This window comes from Equus przewalskii, chromosome 4 (assembly GCF_037783145.1).
Source record: "Equus przewalskii isolate Varuska chromosome 4, EquPr2, whole genome shotgun sequence".
Classification (NCBI taxonomy): Eukaryota; Metazoa; Chordata; class Mammalia; order Perissodactyla; family Equidae; genus Equus; species Equus przewalskii.
The window spans coordinates 105,673,854-105,692,477 of NC_091834.1; the positions used below are offsets into that span (position 1 = coordinate 105,673,854).

Here is an 18,624-nt window from a genome sequence, read left to right on the forward strand (position 1 = left end):
AGGGACTGTAGACCTTGAGCCTGCTAACACCTAGAAGACCCAGGACAAGTCTTTACAGAGCAAACCACGCACCACTCCTGCCCAGAGGGCCTGCCGTGGAGGCCTGCAGAGCGCAAGCTCCAGCGTGCGTGCCGGACCGTCCTCAGTGCCACCCATCCGCTCGTGGCCTCCTGGAAACGCCACGCCGCACCAGACCCTCAGCATAGCAGCCACCAGGAGCCACAGGCCCAACCTCAGCAGCAACTTCTCACCCTGCGCCCAGGTGGCCGGAGGCCTGCCTGGAGGCGTCAAGTTCAGCTCTGCTCCCCTGAACCTGGACCACCTCCAGACAGGCTGCATCTGCCACGGGGCCCCAAGCCCACACAGCCCAGCGCGGCAGAGCCCAGCTGGCTAAGACACTCAGGCCCAAAGCACGGAGCATGGCAGGAGCCTTCCAGAAGCCACAGCACTTGGGGTGATGGCCGAAGGCAGAGCTCCCTCGGCTGAGTTGACAACACAGCAGGGAGGACTTCTCCCCCAGACCCCGCTGACATAGGGTGCCGACCCCGGGGTGCCCACTAGAGGAGAGCTGTACCCTCGGAACACAAGTCCATGCTGAACAACCGTGCAGACAGACAACGTGGACTTGGGGACACCTGGCAGCCTGTGACAAGGGGAGGGAGGTCAGGGGACGCTGTGCACACAGCAGTGGGCCTGCTGCAGACGCTGGGGGCTCAGTGAAGAGCAGCTGGCCTCTCCTTGGGGACCCTGCTGCAAAGGCCACCCCAGGACTTCAGAAAGCAGCTAGGGACCTCCTCCCTGCGAGGCCAGGGGACGCAGCACCCCAACCTGCGGCAGCCTAGCAGAGGGCCCGAGGTGCGCCAACAAGTACGCGGAGCCCTAGGAGCAGGTTCTGGGTGACTGCCCTGGGCCCCCTCCTCCAGGCGCACAGGTTAGGCTGTGCTGGTTACGGGTGGGGGTGGGGCAGACCGGCCCCCAGCATAGCATCCCCAACCTTTGGGGTGTGGACAGACTTCCGCACAACAAATACAAACAGAGCTGAGGTTTCTCCAGAGATGACGATTAACAAGCAGATCTGGTTACCTGCTTCAGGTGATCTGAATTCACAGTATAAGCAACACATCTCAATACAATACTGGGAACTCCTGTGGGCACCAGGTTTCCCAAACAAAGAAACCAAAAAAGAAAAGAAAAAGGCCTGCAACAGGAATTCTTAGTCATTATATACTAACCAGTCTGTGCGTGGCACATTTTATTTCTATAAAACTATTACAAAATATTCAAAAATACATTTTAGTAAATTTACAGCAGTTATTTCTCAATGTATTAATGCAAAAACATCCTTTGTTTTTCTCTGTACAAACTACGGGCTCCATCCTTGTGGGCTCATCACTGTGTGCGCTTTTAAAAAATATTATTTTCTAATAAATTCTTTGACGTTAAAAATAACAAGAGTTCTTCCAGTTTGTCCAAAAAAAAAAAAAAAAGTGTGTGTGAGTGTGTAACTGTCTTGATTTCCAAGAATGTGGCCAAAATGGTGATGACAAAGCAAATATTAAACCATGAAGACAATACAGGAGACGGCTGTTACATTGGAAACTAGTTAAATTAAAATAATATATTTTCATATTTTACACTATTTCAAAAATGAAATGTCATTCAGTTAAGTATTGATCTCTCAAAAAATCTAATTTACAATTCTGTGTATAAAAATATAATTTGTGGACCCCCACGAAGCACATTTTTAGTTTACACTTGCTGAAAAGCAGGAGCGTTGCAAAGGAGGAATGGAGAGAACAGAATTTTGCTTTCTGAACGTCAGGACGAGGGACACGTAGAAAAATAGACTCTGAGGAGGTCGCTTGGCCGCACAAAATAATCTCCCCCCTGTGAGCACAGTTCACGTGATAATAATAAATTATCCAAGAAACAAACTATTTAAGGCTCTTGAAGGTCCGGTTCATATTATTTAAAACATCTATTCATACCAAACAAATAAATAGCCAGGAGAGGTGAAAAAAAATAACCAAAATAAAACAATAACCAAAAAATTCAAAAATATATATATAAACTAAACACAGCGACAGAACTTCCCGGGGTCTTCGTTTCCTTAGAGTCTACTTTGGACCGTCCTACTTTATTATTATTATTCTTAATTAATATTATAATTAAAGTCTCATTCCGCGCGCGCTTTGTCCGTGCGTCTTTTGCTGTATCTCGCTGTTGCGCCCCCCGCCCCGCGCCGCCCCGCCCCCGCCCCGCGCCCTCCGGCCCGGCCTTCAGCTGGACTTGACCGCCATGCCGAGCGGGTGCAGCGCTTCGCTGTCCAACAGCCAGGTGCCGATTTGGTAGAGCAGCTGCGAGTACCAGTGGACACCCGCCGCACCTGGCGCGTCGGCCGCACCTGGCGCTCCCGGCGCGGGCGGAGGGACGCGCCCGCCGCCCCCGCCGTCGCCGTCCCCGCCGCGGTCCGTGCGCGCGGGCGCCAGTGCGGCCAGGAGCGCGTGCGCCAGGCGGAAGGGCGCGAAGGCCCAGTGCGCCCAGCCGTGCTCCTCGATGACCGCGTAGCACGACGCCAGCACCCTGTTGATGAGGATGGTGCCCTGCGCCGTGAGAGGCGCGTACGCGCCCGTGGCCTCCTCGCGCAGCGTCACGCTGTGCACGGCGGCCGGCAGGAGCCGCCGGTCCCCGCCGCGCTCGGCCACCACGTACACGCGCTGGCCCGGGCGCACGCGGCTGGCGAAGAGCGCCCGGCGACCCGGCGCGCCCCCCGGCGGCGACCCCGCGCTCCACGGCGCCCCTGGCTCCCCCGCGGCCGAGTCGTTGTGCGGCGCGACGAAGAGCAGGTGCGCGGCGGTGAGCAGGAGGCGCTCGCGCGGCTCCCTCGTCTCGATCACGTAGAAGACCTTCTTGGCGCCGTCGTCGCGGTCCAGGAAGGTGAGGAAGTCGCTGTAGAGCAGCCGGCCCTGGTCGTCGGCCGCCAGCACGCGGTCCCCGGGGCGCAGGTCCTTCACCAGCTTGGTGCCGCCCCGCTCCAGGTGCACCGTGGCGGAGCCCGGGAAGCAGCCGCCCGATTTGGCCGCCACCGAGTTCTCTGCGGAGGAGGAGAAGGGACAGGGTGGTGAGTTCCGAGAGGGAGGCACGTGCGGGGAGGGGGGCGCACGCTTGGTGTCCCGCGCGCCCAGATCGGGATGCGCGCGGCTCTGGGGAGAAATTCCTGGCTGGTCCAGCGCTCCCTCCCCCAGCCCCACTGCCTCTGTGACAAAATTTAGAAGCAGACACATTCCTTAAAGCCCCTCGTAGGACTGCACTGGCGGTGACACAGGTTGGCTGGCGTCTCTGGCAGGAGGCGGGTTACACTCCTTGCCTTCCGCCTTCCTCCCACCCCATCCCCCGGCTCAGCACACACCCAGCCTCGCCACGAATTCAGAGGATATTTGCTCTCCACTTGGATTCCTCAGGAAGCGTCCTTGAGCTCACTCGGGCGCCAGGGCGCACCCTCCTCCCCTCCCATCCCCGGCGCGGGGCGCGGCGCCCCCTCGTGCGTTGCACACTCGAGCAGCGGGGACCCCTCGCCCGCCTGCCCCGCCCCGCCCCCGCGCCCAGCCAGGGGCCTTGGTGTCGGCCTATTGGGGGGCGGGGTGGGGTGGGGGGTGGTGAAAAATAGCTGTAGTAGTTGTAGCAACTGGACAAACATTCCAGAGAATTGGCCGAGGTGTGAAAATCCGGGGCTTGTGTGGATTTTCTAATTAAAGTCCAATAAAGGGTCCTGCATTGTCATTGTGCTCTCTGCCATAAATGGGAGACACTCTCGGAAGAGGGGACACTTCCATGTCTCCCCCTCCCCTCTCTCGGCCCACTCTCTCTCCAGCTCTCTGGCCGCCCCCTCCCTATTTGCTCAGGTGCACCCCCTCCCCCCTGCGATTCACACGCGGGCTCTCCAGAAGCCGGGCCTCACAAGCACTATTTGCACAGCCAGGCCTCTCTTCCAAGCACTCGAGATGTGTATTTGAATTTTAAATGGCGGGGCCTGCTCGGAGCGCTGGAAGCGGCCGGGTTCTCAAGGCCCCTTGACTACCCGCTTTCTCGAGCCCTCCGTCGCTCTCTGAGGCTCACTGTCCCGAGGACAATAATCGGAGTTGAGGCGGCGCGCAGGGGCCGGGGAGGAGGGGCGGGGAGCGCCCGGTCTTCTTTGCATTCCAATCTCGGGGATCATGCTTTTTGCAAATAGAGATGGCGAGAAAGAATCTTCCTGCTGGAATTACAGAGGGTTTTTAATCTTCTCAATGGTTTCTCCGGCATGAAGTGCGGGCCTGGCCGTTGGAGGCCCGCTGTAGCCCCCCGGAATGCAACCCGGGGCGCAGGCGAGCCCGAGTCGTCGAGTCGCACGACCCTGCCTGACACGCATCGCACCGCGCCCCAGCCCGCGTGCGCGGAATGCCAATGAGCGGCTCTCCGCGCCCCGGGGGTCTGCTCCCCTCTGCAAGATTCTCGGGGCAGGATTACCGCTGCTCATTTGCGAGGAGACCTTTATGGACCCTCGCCCCCACCAGTAGGACCCCCGCGGACAGGGGTGGCCCGGGAGGGGGCCACGCATGGCGAGCGCAGCCGCGCGGTCCGGGGAAAGGCGCGCCCGGGGCCTCCCCCCGCGCCCCCATTTCCCTCCGCAGAGCCCCGCGAAGTGGGGGCGCCGCCTTCCCATTTTCCCTGCAGCTCAGACCCTTTCTCAGGCCGTACGCCCGGTCTTTCCCCCCACCCCTTCCACACCTTTCTTTCTGTTGTGACCAGAAGCCACTATTTTTCCTTACCTACCAAGTGTGTCTTGACACTTTAAAAAGTGTTTTCTACTAACATGTGCTATTAAAATACGATTTAGGAGACAGACAGGCAGAACGGGCGAAGGGGGTGGGGAAGACACAGTTCCTCGGAAATTCACTGTGAACTGTTCTGCTAAATGCGCCAACTTATGCTGAGAGCTGGAGAGATCCGCCTGCGGTCTCCAGGTTGGGAGATGTGCGCGTGTGCGCTTGGTGCCTTCCTGGCATAGCTATTCCTTGCCAGCAACAGCATGTGGCGTTGCAGGCCCAGGGAAGTCCGCGTCACCGCTGGGGCTGGGGCTCCAGCTGCAGACTCCCATCGGCTTTCCTGGCCCTGCCCATGGCTCAGGGCAGCCCAGCTGGCTCCTAATAAGGACGATGCTTCTGGGCTTGCGGCCTCCAGATGTTGGAAGTGGTAACTCCCGGGTTTATTACCTCCCACCAGGCCTCTCCCGAAAGGCTTAGCAGAGAGTTGAGTTAGTTTAGAATCCACAGGCGCTCAGCGGGGAGGGGAGGGGACGATGGGCTTACACCCTGGAGAGAACCTCCTGTGCTGGGGGGGGGGGGTGAGATGCGGGGGGTTTATTCTTAAGCTCTAAATGAGACAAGGATCTTGGCCAGACCTGACTACCCTTGCAGGCCTGCAGTCTCTCCCCAGGAAAGTCGACCCCCCCCATCTTTCTTCCCCGCCTCGGCCACCTGCAGTGGGTCTCCAGAAAGAGGGTGGGGGGAGGTGCTCAGGATGCCTTTGCCCTCTGCATCTGGGCTCAGAGAACTCGGGCCTCTGTGGCCTCAAAAGTAGGGGCAATTCCTGGCTGGGGGGACATACCTCGTAGGGCATGGTCTCACAACAGAAACTCGAGTTGTCACCTGATTCCCTCCCTCCCTGCCCGGCATGCCTCTCCTCACTTTTCTCTTTCCCTTCAATCAGGCCGTGGGGCACAGGTGATGTGTCCTGGGCAGATGGGGAGCTGCGAGGGGTGAGGGGCGCTGTCTGCATGGGGTGAGGGCTGTGGAGAGGCTGGCCCGCCGCTGCCTCACCTGCTTTCACGGAGCAGTGGATGTGCGCTTTGGACTCATAGTAGACCCAGTCGAAACCGGCCTCCACCGCCAGGCGCGCCAGCATGCCGTACTTGCTGCGGTCGCGGTCCGACGTGGTGATGTCCACGGCGCGGCCCTCATAGTGCAGTGACTCCTCCGAGTGGTGGCCGTCCTCGTCCCAGCCCTCGGTGACCCGCAGCTTCACTCCTGGCCACTGGTTCATCACGGAGATGGCCAAGGCATTCAGCTTGTCCTTACATCTCTGCAGAGAGAAGGGGGGACCCACAGAGGTCAGCAGGCCGGCCCACCCACCGCCCATCCCCGCCCCTGCATCGGCTGCGCTGCCCAGGGCCTGTGGACAGGGGCTATGTCGAGAGGTAGGGAGACGAGGCCAGCTCAGACGAGATGGCATTGAGGTGGCCAGAAGGGGTGCCATCTGCAGGAGGAGCAAGTCCTCTTGGAGATGAGCTGAGGTGAGGCCCTTGCTCCAAGTTCTGAAGTGGCAGAGCCCCTACCGTGGCCTGAGGGGCAGAGGAAATTTCTTTGAAACAAGGAAACTGTAGGACCCACCAGGGGCATGCTCAGCAGTGCCCGCTCCCCATGCCCTCCACTCCTCAGCCCCTTTCAGTGGCCCCCTTTCTCCCACCTGTGCAAGGCTCCACCCATCTCCCTGGGCAAACTCCCTTGCTAGGGGGCCGGAGAGAGGCCCAGTGTGCAACTTTGCAGAAATAAAGAAAAACACACTGTTCACTGAAAGAATTAAAAGCCTTGCCTTATCTCTGGACCCTCCCTGCTACCCTATGCCTATCTGAGGTGAGCAATAAGCCAAAGGGAGGGCGGGAGGTGGGAAGCCTACAGCCACACTTGGGGAGGGGGAGCCAGAAGTGGAAGGCTAGCAAGTGAGTTACACTTCTCAGTGTGGCCCGGCGACGACAAACATTCTTTATCTGGACGGCCACATTCCTTTTGCCGTGGAACTCTTTTCTCCCGGCCTCTCTGTGGTCTGATTGTGTCTCTTGTTTTCGCTAACCTGTTCCCTTCCCCCTCTTGTTTTCTTGGCCCGGCGCAGAATGGTGTCCGGCAAGTTTGAAGAGCAAACTTAAGAGGTGGAGGCGGAGGGTGGGGGATGGGAGCCCAGAGGCCTGCGCCTGGGAGCCCTCGCCCTGGGGAGTCTCCCTCTTGGAATCGCCCTTGGGGTCCTCCCCCCACCCCGGAAGCCGCCTGTAGGGGTAAAGAAACATTGACTAGGCGGGACACCGACCAGGGCAAAGTGGAACCCCGGGTTGTGGGAGTTCCCTGCATAATTCTGGTTCCATTCAGATAAGGATGCAAGAAAAAACAGGGTTGAGTCAAGTGTGTGTGTTTGGGTGGGTGCTAAGTTTATACTGCTGCTGATGGGTTGCGGGATTTGAAAGAGGGGAAGCGGGGACAAAATCATGACGGGGCATCTCAGGGAGCGGCAGACCCCGGGGAGTGGGCGACAGTTTCAGGCTGACTGCTGCAGAGGGCAGGGCAGGTCTCCGGAGCCCCGGGATGGAAAGATGGCGACCCATCGAGGAGCACCCTGACCATCGTGCGGAGCAACCCTTCCTAGAGGGCGGGGGAGGAGGGGGCTCTTGCAAGAACTGCGGCCGCGTTTTAAGGGACGTGACAGCTTGCGCAACAGGAAAAGTCCTGTGTATTTGGCAGCAATAAAAACCAGTAACATGGTTGTAGGGTTAAACATACAACAAATGGGGGGGGGGCATAGAGCGAGGGGGCGGCCCTGGTAACAGATCAGCTCTTGCAGGTTGCTAGGCCTGCCAGCAGTTTTCTTAAAGAAAAAAAGTCGGAAGGGCAGAGTTTGAGTGAGGTCATCTTGAGAACCGAACGCGTTTTACATGAAAATCAATCAGTAAACCAGGGTCAGTTTAGAGCCGGGATGTGGAGCCGGCTGCGCAGGCGCACACCGCCGACAAGCACACGCACACACCCCGCATCCTGAGCCCCCATCCCACCCTGGCTTCCTCCTCTTGGGGGGCAGATGACGCTTTCAACAGCTTCCCAACGGTCAGCTGGCGAGGGGGAGGGCACGATGGGGAGGACGCGCACCAGCTCCCAGCGCCCGAGCTGCGCCACTTGGGCAAGAGCTGGAGGACCCCCGGCGAGGAGCCCGTGGCCGAGCCAGGCCCGAGCGGGAGCCCCGTGCCCCACGCGCCCTCCTCGGCGCCTCCAGGCGCGGCGCGGCCTCGGCCCGTGGCTGCAGGACGCTCTGCGCCCCGGCCCGGCCGGATCGACGCAGGCAAAGCCGGGACCCCAGGCCGGTCGTCACTTCACTGGGTCGTGTGCCGGGGATCAAGCCCAGCTCTGTGCAGCCACCGTGAAGCCCCGCGGGGCCGCCAGGCGGGCTTTGTGTCGGCCGAGGCCAGGTTGTTCCCCACGCCTGAGCTCCCGCCACCTCCCCAGTCTGCGCAGCGCTTCTCGCCCAGAAGCCCGGGCAGGGACTGTCACCGCCAACGGCCCACGGGCTTCCCCGGTGCGGGGGAGGGGTGTCCCAACTTCAAAAGAGACCCCTGGTGCCTAGACACACCTCTCTCCGCCCCCTCCTCGCCCCCTCCGGGAAGCCAGACGCCTCCCATGAAAACAGGAAAGCCCTCCTGAACCCACACCTGAGCGCCGTTCCCAGGGCCGCCACGCACACAGACATCTACCCAACGAGGCGTCCCAGGCGGGTCCCCGCGGCAGCCCTGCGCCGCCCCTCGCGGCCTCCTGCCCCCGCAGAGCCCCCGGCCCCCGCGGCCTGCGGGGAGAGGTGCTGTCTGCGCTTCCCCCTCTCCGAGTTAATATTAACCAGGAGCTCCTGCGTTCCAGAACTGCTCTGAAAGTTCCACTGGGGACGATCTTGCCATGGTTGAGGGACTTGGGCGGCAGTCACATTAGAGAGACAGAGAGACAGAGAGACGCGGAGGGACGGCCGAGACAGGGCAGGAGGGACACGCACCTGAGAACAGGGTCTAGGTGGCTATCTTAAATGAGGGGCCAGCGGTGGGTGAGCAGGTCCCCCGGAGCCCTAACCTCCTCTGGCCTGGGAGGCGTGCCGGCTTCACCCCTTCACCCCGCCCGGCCCCTCGCGCCCGCCACGGGTCCTCCGCCCCCCCCCATCCCTCCCCTCCTTCAACTCTTAGAACCAGAGGAGAAGGAAGGACAGGGAAGGGACGAACTCAGAGGCACCTTCCAGTCCGCCCCCAGCCATCCATGCATTTAGGGGACATTTGTGGGGTCCGTGATACAGTTCTGGCCTGACTCTCCCCACCCCACCCGCACGCTGGCTGCCCCTCCCCCGTCCTTTTGTGTTGGGAACGGGAATAGCCAGTGCTCAAGGAAAAAAAGTATTTGTTTTCGTTTCGTTCGTCTGAGGGAAGTTGACAGAGGGTCAGAAGTTCAAATGCTGCCCGCGCACCCGGCGGCGGGAGGGCTGGGCGCGGGACTGCGGGCCGTGGGTCCCGCAGGGCCGCCGGAAGGGGGACCCGGCTGGGGGCTCCGGCTGGGGCGCCGGGGCCCAGGGGACGGGGAGGCGGCAGAGCCTGCGCTGCGCCCCCGTTCTGGAACCGGCCTCCCCTCCCGCCGGCCCCCGCCCGCGCCGCCGGGGCCATCCCGGCCGTCGGAGCCCGGCCATTAGCTCTGGCCGAGCCCGCGCTCGGGCGCGTGGAGGGCGGCCGGGCGGCCGCAGCCCAGCCCCCGCGCGCTGAAACCCTAGCCGCGGGATCGATAGCCCCGGAGTAAGCGGAGCCCGAATGCGTCTGCTGGGGCGCGCGGCTGGGCAGCAGGGCGGCGAGGCCCGGACCTCTCCGGCGTGGGCCCGCGCAGCCCAGGGCGGACGGTGAACCCTGCGGCTCGGAACCTCTGGTGTCCCCGCCCTCGCCGCTTTCTCTAGCGTCGCCTCCCCGCTCCCGGGTCCCGAGGGACCCTGGGAAGACCACTTCCCTCCCGCGGGGAGCGAGGGTGACCAGGGGGTCGGAGCCCCGGCCGGCGCACGCACCGGGCGCCCCGCGGCCTGCGCACAGTTAATGCGCTGCTCTCGGGCACAGGCGCGCGCGTCCACACTCGCGATCCAGATTTAAGGTGGTCGGAGCAGATGAGAGAGAAGGAGGGATGGGGTCCCTCTCCTCCCCTCCCTCTTCTTCCCTTTCCGTCAGCTCGAGCCGGCCACGCCGGCTGCCCCTCTCCTGTCGCAGCTCCGCAGCAAGGCCGGGAATCGGGCTGGGAAGCCCAGCGGCCTGGAGGTGGCTCCGCTCTGCCTCCCGCCCCCACCCTCCCCTGCACTTGCGCCCCACCAGCGCCGCTCCGACAGCTGCGGTGCGCTCCTAGCCCTAAAGGTAGGACTTGAATATTTTAATAGGGCAATAAAAAGGATGTTGACCTATATTTGCCAGGAAATCCATTTCTAGCTTCAGTTATACGCGCGTGGAGTTTCAGAAAGTCTGCCATTGGCGGGGAGACCTGCAGCCAGAAGTCTCAAGCGGAGGTGAGGAGGGAGAGAGGATGCTTGTTTTGCTTTGGTGCCCCTTCCAGCCCCCTCCCGCTGATATTTAGTCGCTCCTAATTCCTATGCAAGCAGGTTGGAAACTAGCGTGATGCAATGCCAATAAGTTCTAAGTCCCTCCCCTCAGGTACCGCGGACTGGGAGAATGAAAGAGCATCCTTAAAGAAATATCAATACATTCACACTCTGATGGGCACAATTGCCCCCGACGGATGGCAGTGGAGCTCTCTGATCCCATCAGGGACCAGGTAGCTGCCTCTGGAGCCCCTGCCTTTTGTCAGAACTGCCTCCTGGCTTTCCCCATTCAGAGTCTGTGGTGGGGGGCAGTGGGGTGGGGGTAGTCGTGGGAAAGAATACCACAGAGGAGACCCGGACGTGTGAGGCCACATTGTACAGTGACCTGGAAGCCACTTTGTGTTTGGGGGGGATCCTTGCCCCCTCCCTTCATTTCTGCTCCCAACTTGGGAAGGACAGATGCCCCCAAAGTGGAGGTCCCCTCCAGGGATGAGCCAGAGCTGAGGCAGGATGGGAAGGCCGTCCCAGCAGGACTGATCAAATCAGGGCCATCTATGGACTGTCTCCGACCTTCCTCCCCCACCCCCACCCTAAACTTCTCCAGCTGGACCCTTCCGTCCATGCCCTCCAGGAAGAGGAAGGCAGGTAGGGAGCCAGGTGGGTGGGGAAGGAGAGAGTGAGGTGGCCTTCTATCTGCCTAAGGAGCAAATAGACTAAGTCTGGAACTGCTTGGTTACACGTAACCCCCTGAAAGCAACACATTCCACGCCCGGCGCTGGGTTTCTACCTGAGTCATCAGCCGGTCCGCTCCGGTATTTTCTTCATCCTTAAATATGATGTCGGGGTTGTAATTGGGGGTGAGTTCCTTAAATCGCTCGGAGTTTCTCGAGATCTTCCCTTCGTATCTTCCACTGGCCCCTAGGGTCTTCTCGGCCACGTTGGGGATAAACTGCTTGTAGGCTAAAGGGGTCAGCTTTTTGGGGTGCCGCCTCTTCCCAAATCCCCTGCCGGGTCCGCACGCCAGCCCCGAGCACATCAGCAGTGAGGAGACCAGAACCACCAGCAGACATCTCGCCAGCAGCAGCATCTCGTCCATGGAGCCCAATGACTTCAAAGCTGTCCCTGTGCGGGTCTGTGTGTGCGCGAGTGTGTGTGTGCCTGTGCGCTCTGGCTCCGCTCTCCCTTGCTCGCTCCGGCTCGCTGCTGGCTCCCTCGCTCTCTGCCTCGCTCTTTCTCTTCCTATATAACCTTGCCCGCCGCTGCTGCGGGGGACTCGCCACTGATCCCCACCCAGACGCGGGCTGGAACGGCTGGCTGCTGGTCGCTGATAACGGAACACATCGGAGTTGGGGCGCGAGACAGCAATCAAAAGACAAAAAGAGTCTGATTTTAAATGGTAGCAAGCCTTGAAAGCTTGTGCGAGAGGCTGCCGTCAGTGCTATATTATAGCTGGCAGGGGCGCATCTGATTGGCCAAAGCAGCACAAGCTTGTCTTCTGATGTTTAACCCTAAAAAAGACTAAAATTTTTTTTTCTGTTTCTGCTGTTGCTTTATTTTCACCTGAAGGCTTCAAGTTAAAAAAAAAAATCTTTCCTGAGACGGAGGTGGGCGGGAGGGCGGAGGCGCGCTCCTTAGGATAACATCAGTTCCTCTTGCTTTGTGCACACATCTCTGCGTTCCCCCTTCACTTTCTCCAGAATGGTAGGTGCTTCAGTTAAAACCAACTTAAGTTTTTAAAGGACCGTCTAGACCACCCCCCCAGCTTCGACCATCAAACAAATATTCTTTCAAATTTTTGAGAAGCATAGCTGCCCAGGTCTTATTTAAATATTTTTTCAGAGACTTTATCGTGCAGACCAGGTTTCCCTACATTTTAAAGACAGAGGGTCTTCAGCTCCTCCTGAATATTCAACGTCCTCGAGCGAGCGTCGGTAGTTCCGACTGACCACATCTTAAAGCATTGCTGTTTGAAGTGCTTTAAGTGCCTTAGAAAAACTTGGGAATACTGCTGCTTTACTGGTGTTTCAATTAATGCATTATTTCTCGCCCTCTGCAAATGGGATGGAGGCATGCTCAGGGGCTGGTACAGAGTGAACTGAGGCACTGTGCGGCTGGCTAGGCCAAGTGGTCAGGGTGCTGTGCCCCAGCTCGAGCAGGGAGCTGGTGCTGGTGCCTGCCTGGTCAGCGGAGGCCCCTTGTGCCTGGGGGCAGTGGGGAGTGGGCAAGGCTGTGCACACACCACCCCCACCATCAATCGATTGGAGCAAAGTGCAGGCCAGGGATGAGCTGAATGTGGCATTCAGGCTCCTTCCACATCCTGCCGAGCTGGCTTTCCGTGGAGCTCTGCAAGGCCATCCTCAGGGTCCCCGGAGCTACAGCCGGGGCACAGATGGGGCAGGGGCCTGGAGGAGCAGGGTCCTGGTCAAAGAGAGGCATGCGGAGGAGGACACAGCATTCAGAGCCGGCAGTCCTGGGTCTTCAATCCCTGCACTTCTTTCAGGAAGAAAAACAACTCAAAAAATCCTATTTAAACCAGAAAAATAAAATCTGAAATTCCCCTTGTCTGCAGAACATGCCGTCTCTCTTCTTGTCCCTCTGCACGGCAGTCATACACAATAATTGCTCTGGAATAAGGCAAGAGAGTGAGGGTTCTTCTCGTGGAATGGAAATGCTGCCCTGAGAAAGAGTCAGCCCCTGGAGCGTCCATCCTCTGTGAAGTTAAGCTCTCTCCCTTGACCCCAGCCCAGGTGGGTGGAGCGGGAGAGGCCAGGTCTGGAGGCTTGGCCCCCAAAACAAGGGGTGTTTCCGGCAGTCCAGGAAAGCCCCTGTGCAGGTAAACTTTTTGGGGGTGGGTAATGGAAGGGGACATTTTAAGAGCCAGGTAGCGTGGGCCTTGAGGAGACTGAGCATTATCAAGGTTCAGCCAGTCTGAGGTCCTTTGGAGGTTGACCCAAGCTTCCCCACTCGTCTCTCTTGCTTTTTCTATCCTATGATGGGAAGAATGAATGTGGGAAGAACGCCCACCACTGGGAAAGGTGAGAAAGCAGTACCCAGCTTTATCAAGGCCTGCTGGGCGCAGGAGGGTCTCGGCTCAGCTGATAAAGTGGTCTGACTCATTGTCCAGGCTGTGCATTCTGTGGTCTGCGTGCTCCCCGTGAAAACAGACACAGAGAGGATACACCCAGGAGGGGCGGCCTCCTTGGAGTGTTTACCGCACAGTGCGGTGGATGTAACAGCCCTGGGAGGCGCTGGCATGAGAAGCCACTGGACCCTGGGGACACTCCAGCCTTTCGATTGCCCTCCCTTGCTGTGGCATCTCTCCTCCCCCCAGGCCCTTCCCTTTCCCCGGCTGCTTTTTTTTGCTTTTGCACCTTCCCTTACAAATCCAGGCACGTGCGAAAGGGCCCTGGCACCCGTCGCGACCCTGCAGCCCGAGGCTGGGGACCTCTGAGTCGCCACCGTGTGCGCAGCGGCCGGCCAGCTGGGAGGCGCGCGCCCAGGGCACGCGATCGCTGCACGTGCAGGGATCCGAGCCCCGCCGTGCGGCGCACCGCCTGCTGCGCTCTGGGGGCCGAAGCCTGAGCTGCTGAGGACGCGGCTGGGCACAGCCGGCTGTGGGGCGCCCAGGCGCTGGGCTCCCTCTAGGCCGGGAGCAGGAAGGGCACTTGCCATGGCCCTGTGCTCGTCCGGGCGGCCCGGGAGGTCCCTAAGCCAGTCAGGCCTCCTTGCCCCAGGGTCGGGCCCAGGCCACCCCCCCTCCATCTCGTGGCCAGCCCTGGACACCCCAAGAGCTTGTCAGGGGTGCCTGTCCGGAGACTGGCCGATCCTCAGGAATGAAATAATGATGGACCATAAAACCCACCGCTGACGCCTTATTTCCGAGGGCTTGCTCCCTGTCGTAGGTTGGGGGGAAATCCGGACAAAAATCAATCGCAGTTTGTATTTATTGCCCTAGAAGGAACGGGCTCCAGCTGAGCCACCCGCAGAAGCTGAGGCCTCGCCCCCCCCCCATTTCCCCTTCCTTTCCTCCGCCCCTTCCCCACTTCCCAGACGCCAGACACGCGCTGCCTTCCACCTCCAGACGCCAGATGGCTCCCTCTCTTTGCCTTTCCCCCTCCAGACAATTCGGGCCCCTCCCCATGTAGGTCAGAGGTTCCAAACCCCAGCCTCTGCCCGACCTGACCAGACATCCCAGATAACCCTCAGGATCCATTCCTAATTTGTCTGGGCTCTGCCCCTCCTGTCCCTGGTCATCTGCATCCACACCCCGGTCCCTCCATCCACCCCTCCATCCTTCCCTCCATCTCTCACCAGCATCCCTGCTGAGGACAGGTGGCTGCCTGTCTTCTGCCCCCACCCCCCAGGACGTGCCTCTCGGGCCTGCCCGCCTCCCCTCCGCCCCGCCGCTAGATGGCCTCCTCACTCTGCCTTCAGCTCTGGCTCAGCCGGTTGGGAAATCCTTGCAGACCCGGTTGGGAGGCCCAGCCCTTGTGGGGCTAGCCAGCTGGTCCATACCCCGGCTCTCCCTCTCTGGTTTTTGTCCCGCCCCCCCCCCCCCAACCTTCTGCCTCCAGGATTGTTGCTGCTGGGCCCTGCCGCTGGGGCTCACTCTCCCTCCAGGGCTCTCCCTGCAGCTCTGCTCCGGGCTCTCCCTGCCTCCCTGTCCCTGGGTGCACGTCTGCTCCCTCATCCCCTCCCCTTTGATTTCTCTTCCTGATAATACTTCTGTGCAGTGTCCAATCATCCAGTTTCAATTTCTGTTCTGATTTGGCCCATTTGTGTTTGGCAAGTTGAAGTTCTGTTGCTCTCTTTCTCCCAGCGAGTGCCAGCCAGGGCCTCTCCTGACGTTTGGAGGGATGCGGGCCTCCTGCCCTGTTCTCCTAACCCCAGGGTCCTCGCCGGATCCCTGGACCTGGGGGCTCTGAGTCTCCAGCTCCCTGGGGAGCCCTGGGGTGCAGGTGGGCCAGAACAGGCCCGCTGTTCATGACTGCAGCCCACGAGCAGGTGAACACAGCAGCTCTCCCCTCTGCCCCGATGCTGCCGCGGGAGCGCCTGGACCAGCAGCCGCCTCCCCACATCTGGTCCCCATCGTGCTGTGGCAGGCCAAGAACAGGCCAGCAGCAGCCGTGGCGGGAGCAGCTAGGGAAGCGGCTGCCCAGCACACAAGACCTGTGCTGGTAGCGCTGGCATGAGGGCCCACGGGCTTGCATGTGCCAGGCAGGTTTCTCTGCAGAGCAGAGCAGAGCAGGGTGGAGAGAGGGCACTGCCAGGGGACGGGCAGGCAGGGCACCCCAGCACGCACTGCTCCAGGCCTGGGGGTAGGACCTGGCATCTTCCTGGCCCTGTCACTCTGAAGCAGGGGCACAGATGACGTCCCGAGGCCCCTTCCATCCCCGGGGCCGGTGGTCCCAGCCCTCATTTTGCCGGTTTTGCTCAGCAAACTGTGGCGCTCCCAGGCTGCCCGCGGGGCCGCAGACCCCGGGGAGGATGGACTTGTCTCCAGGAGCCAGAGTTGGTCTTTCTCGATGGCACCCAGACCCCCAGGGGGCAGCAATCAAGCTCTTTCCCAGGCCCTTCACGTCCTGTGTATCCTTTACCCATGGGGGTTGCTCAGAGTGGGCACTGACATTGGGGTTTGACACAGGAGGACACCGACATGCAGAGAGGTCGCCCAGCCAGCTGGTGAAACCTAAGGTCATGTCTGGTCAGCGTTACAGCAAGGCAGGCACACGCGGCCTGAACGTGGCTTTCCGAGTCTGTGGACCGTCCCCTCACTGCGTCGCAGCCTTCCTTTTCAGCAGTGGGCACTTCTCCTCAGGTCTAAACAGCGCCTCAGGTGTGTGTGGCCTGCACGGTTTGCGAGTGGCCTCATAGCCATGGCCAGGGAGCCTGAGGCCACGTTTGTGAGGGGCTCAGGGAGGTGGCCTCAGGCCCAGCAGGTGAGGGACAGACTGGCGGTGGACCCAGCTCTTCTGCTCCCAATGCCTGTGTGCTGCTCCCTGTCCCACAGCTGCCTGGACCTCCCCCAGGAGACGAGCATCCCTCCGCCCTCTGGACCTGGTTGAGAGGCGGGTGCCCCTGGCAGTTAATGCAGTGACCCCTCACTGCACACGAGGCCCAGCCGAGAGCTTTGACAAGCAGGGGGATCCAGCCAGAAGCGCCGGCCACACCCCTCAGCAGTCCAGCGGAATCTCCGCCTTGGTGACTTCCCTGACAGGCGTCCTGGGAGCTCAGGGTGCAGGCGGGGAGGCGTGGACACAACGGGTGCCCATCCTCAGCACACCGCTGTCCTCACAGAGCACCGGTCTGTGCCCCTTCTGCCCCAGTAGCACCTGGTGAGGACCCCGCAGGACCTCCACGCAGGGGCCGAGGGTTGATGGTGAGTGTCTGATTCTTTCTGGAGAGCGAGTATTGGGGGGTGGTGAGGGGTGAGTGTGCGTGACTGAGGCTGTGTGTGTGTGTGTGTGTGTGTAACGGCATGTGTGCATGAGTGAGGCTGTGTGTATGCGTGAGTGTGTAACAGCATCTGTGTGTGAGTGAGGCTGTGTGTGTGAGTGTGTGTGTAACGGCATCTGTGTGTGTGAGTGAGGCTGTGTGTATGTGAGTGTGTGTGTAACAGCATCTGTGTGTGTATGTGAGGTGCTGTGTGTGTGTAACAGCATCTGTGTAAGTGAGGCTATGTGTGTGTGTAAGTGAGGATGTTTGTGAGTGAGAATGTGTGTGTGTGTGTATGAGTGTGAGTGAGGATGTCTGTGAGTGTGAATGTGTGTGTGAGTGTGTGTATGAGTGTGAGTGAGGATGTGTGTGAGTGAGGATGTGTGTGAGTGTGTGTATGAGTGTGAGTGAGGATGTCTGTGAGTGTGAATGTGTGTGTGAGTGTGTGTGGCCAGGAGGGTGGGGTCCTCAGAGGAGCGCGGGTTCAGAACCAGGAGCCGGGAGCTGGCTGGCTGACTTCCCACCAGAGGGCTTGTTGCTGGGTTAGAGCCGGACCCGCCAGACTGGGGCTGCCCCTCAGGTGGGGGTTCTGGAGGAGGGGGCTCCTGGTCTCCGCAGCCCGGGCGGCCCCTGGCCTGGGCGTGAAGACCTGAGGCCATTTTTGCCTGCTTCCTTCTTCCACCAGCTGCTGGGAGAGCCCCCAGCTGGCTTGGCTCCCGCTTATTCTGCGGCTCTAAGGGGGGTGGCCTCGACCCTTCTTGGCAGCCCGAAGAACGCTTACATCATCTGGGCAAACTTCTGTCCAAACATTTTCTTTAAAAAAAAAAAAGGGACACTATGCTGACATGCAAAACGCAGAGGCATTTTCTCTGCAGGAGCAAAGGAAGGCAGAGTCATGGGGCCGGCTGCAGCGTGCCATCAGCTCTCCTGAGAGGCAGACTTGCCCGGCTCCTCCTGGTCCCTGCAGCCTGTGGCTTCCTCTGCGGCTCCAGGTCTGCCCACCTCTGCCCTCCCCCTCGCTTGACCACGCCTGACCTCTGTTTCCTATTTGCAAAAAGGGGGCTGAATTAAATAACGCCCTTCTATCCCAAGAATGCACGATCTGAGTCTCTTTACAGTGGGAAACTGAGAGCTGGCTCCCACCCCGCCCCCCGGCTCCGAGCATCCCCTCCTCACCCCTTCCACGTGTGCATGGGGTGCCTCTGCCGCGCCCTGGTGATGAACCTCGGCTTCAGGCTGGCTTCACAGGGCCTCTGGGCTCTGCCCGGTGCTTGCTCCAGCCCATCCAAGCATGGAGAAGGGAGGCCCATGGGGTCTCACCCAACCAGCCCCTGAGACAGGCCTGGCAGCTACACCTCAACTCCTGCTTCCCAACCCCACCCCTTGGAAGAGTATCCCCCCTTTGCTGTCTTGAAGGGGGCAGGACACTTCATCTAACGTGCACAGCCAAGAGCCAGAGTGACAGAAGCTCGGGGACGAGGGGCCTGCAGGGGCAGAGGATGGGGGTGAGGAAGTGGGGTAGGTGTGCCAGGAGGTGGGAGAAGGGCACGGAGGGGAAACTGAGGATGCCACACACATTGGCACTTTGTGTTAGCAAGAGCCATTAGAACCTGAGTTCACCGGGCCTTTTGCTTGTATTTTTCGCGTTACTCTAACACTTGAGGGTGTTTGACAAGAAACCCGGGTGGGTTGCCCGAGACTCTGTGGCTGCAGGAGGAATTTCCAGAGGCAGACAGAAGCCACACCCCAGGGGAGGTGGTGCGGGACATGGTGGAGTGGCCCGAGGGCAGACCA

General features: G+C 60.2%; 1 protein-coding gene across 1 annotated transcript; it reads right to left on the reverse strand.

Moving 5' to 3' along the window:
- Positions 1-1,210: 1,210 nt before the first annotated feature.
- SHH (sonic hedgehog signaling molecule) lies at positions 1,211-11,836 on the reverse strand. Its single transcript, XM_070616976.1, has 3 exons — positions 11,183-11,836; positions 5,859-6,120; positions 1,211-3,094 (listed from the first exon to the last, which is right to left on the reverse strand). Exons 1-3 carry the CDS (start codon positions 11,489-11,491, stop codon positions 2,280-2,282), a joined length of 1,386 nt encoding a protein of 461 aa, XP_070473077.1. The 5' UTR covers positions 11,492-11,836; the 3' UTR covers positions 1,211-2,279.
- Positions 11,837-18,624: the final 6,788 nt, after the last annotated feature.

What these genes read in the sequence shown, in the direction of transcription:
- SHH (XM_070616976.1), bottom strand. Translation starts at nt 11,491, where the DNA reads ATGGACGAGATGCTGCTGCTGGCGAGATGTCTGCTGGTGGTTCTGGTC. An exon ending in CGGACCGGCTGATGACTCAG is followed by an intron (nt 6,121 to 11,182) that starts GTAGAAACCCAG and finishes TTCTCTCTGCAG; the next exon opens with AGATGTAAGGACAAGCTGAA. An exon ending in CCACTGCTCCGTGAAAGCAG is followed by an intron (nt 3,095 to 5,858) that starts GTGAGGCAGCGG and finishes CCTCCTCCGCAG; the next exon opens with AGAACTCGGTGGCGGCCAAA.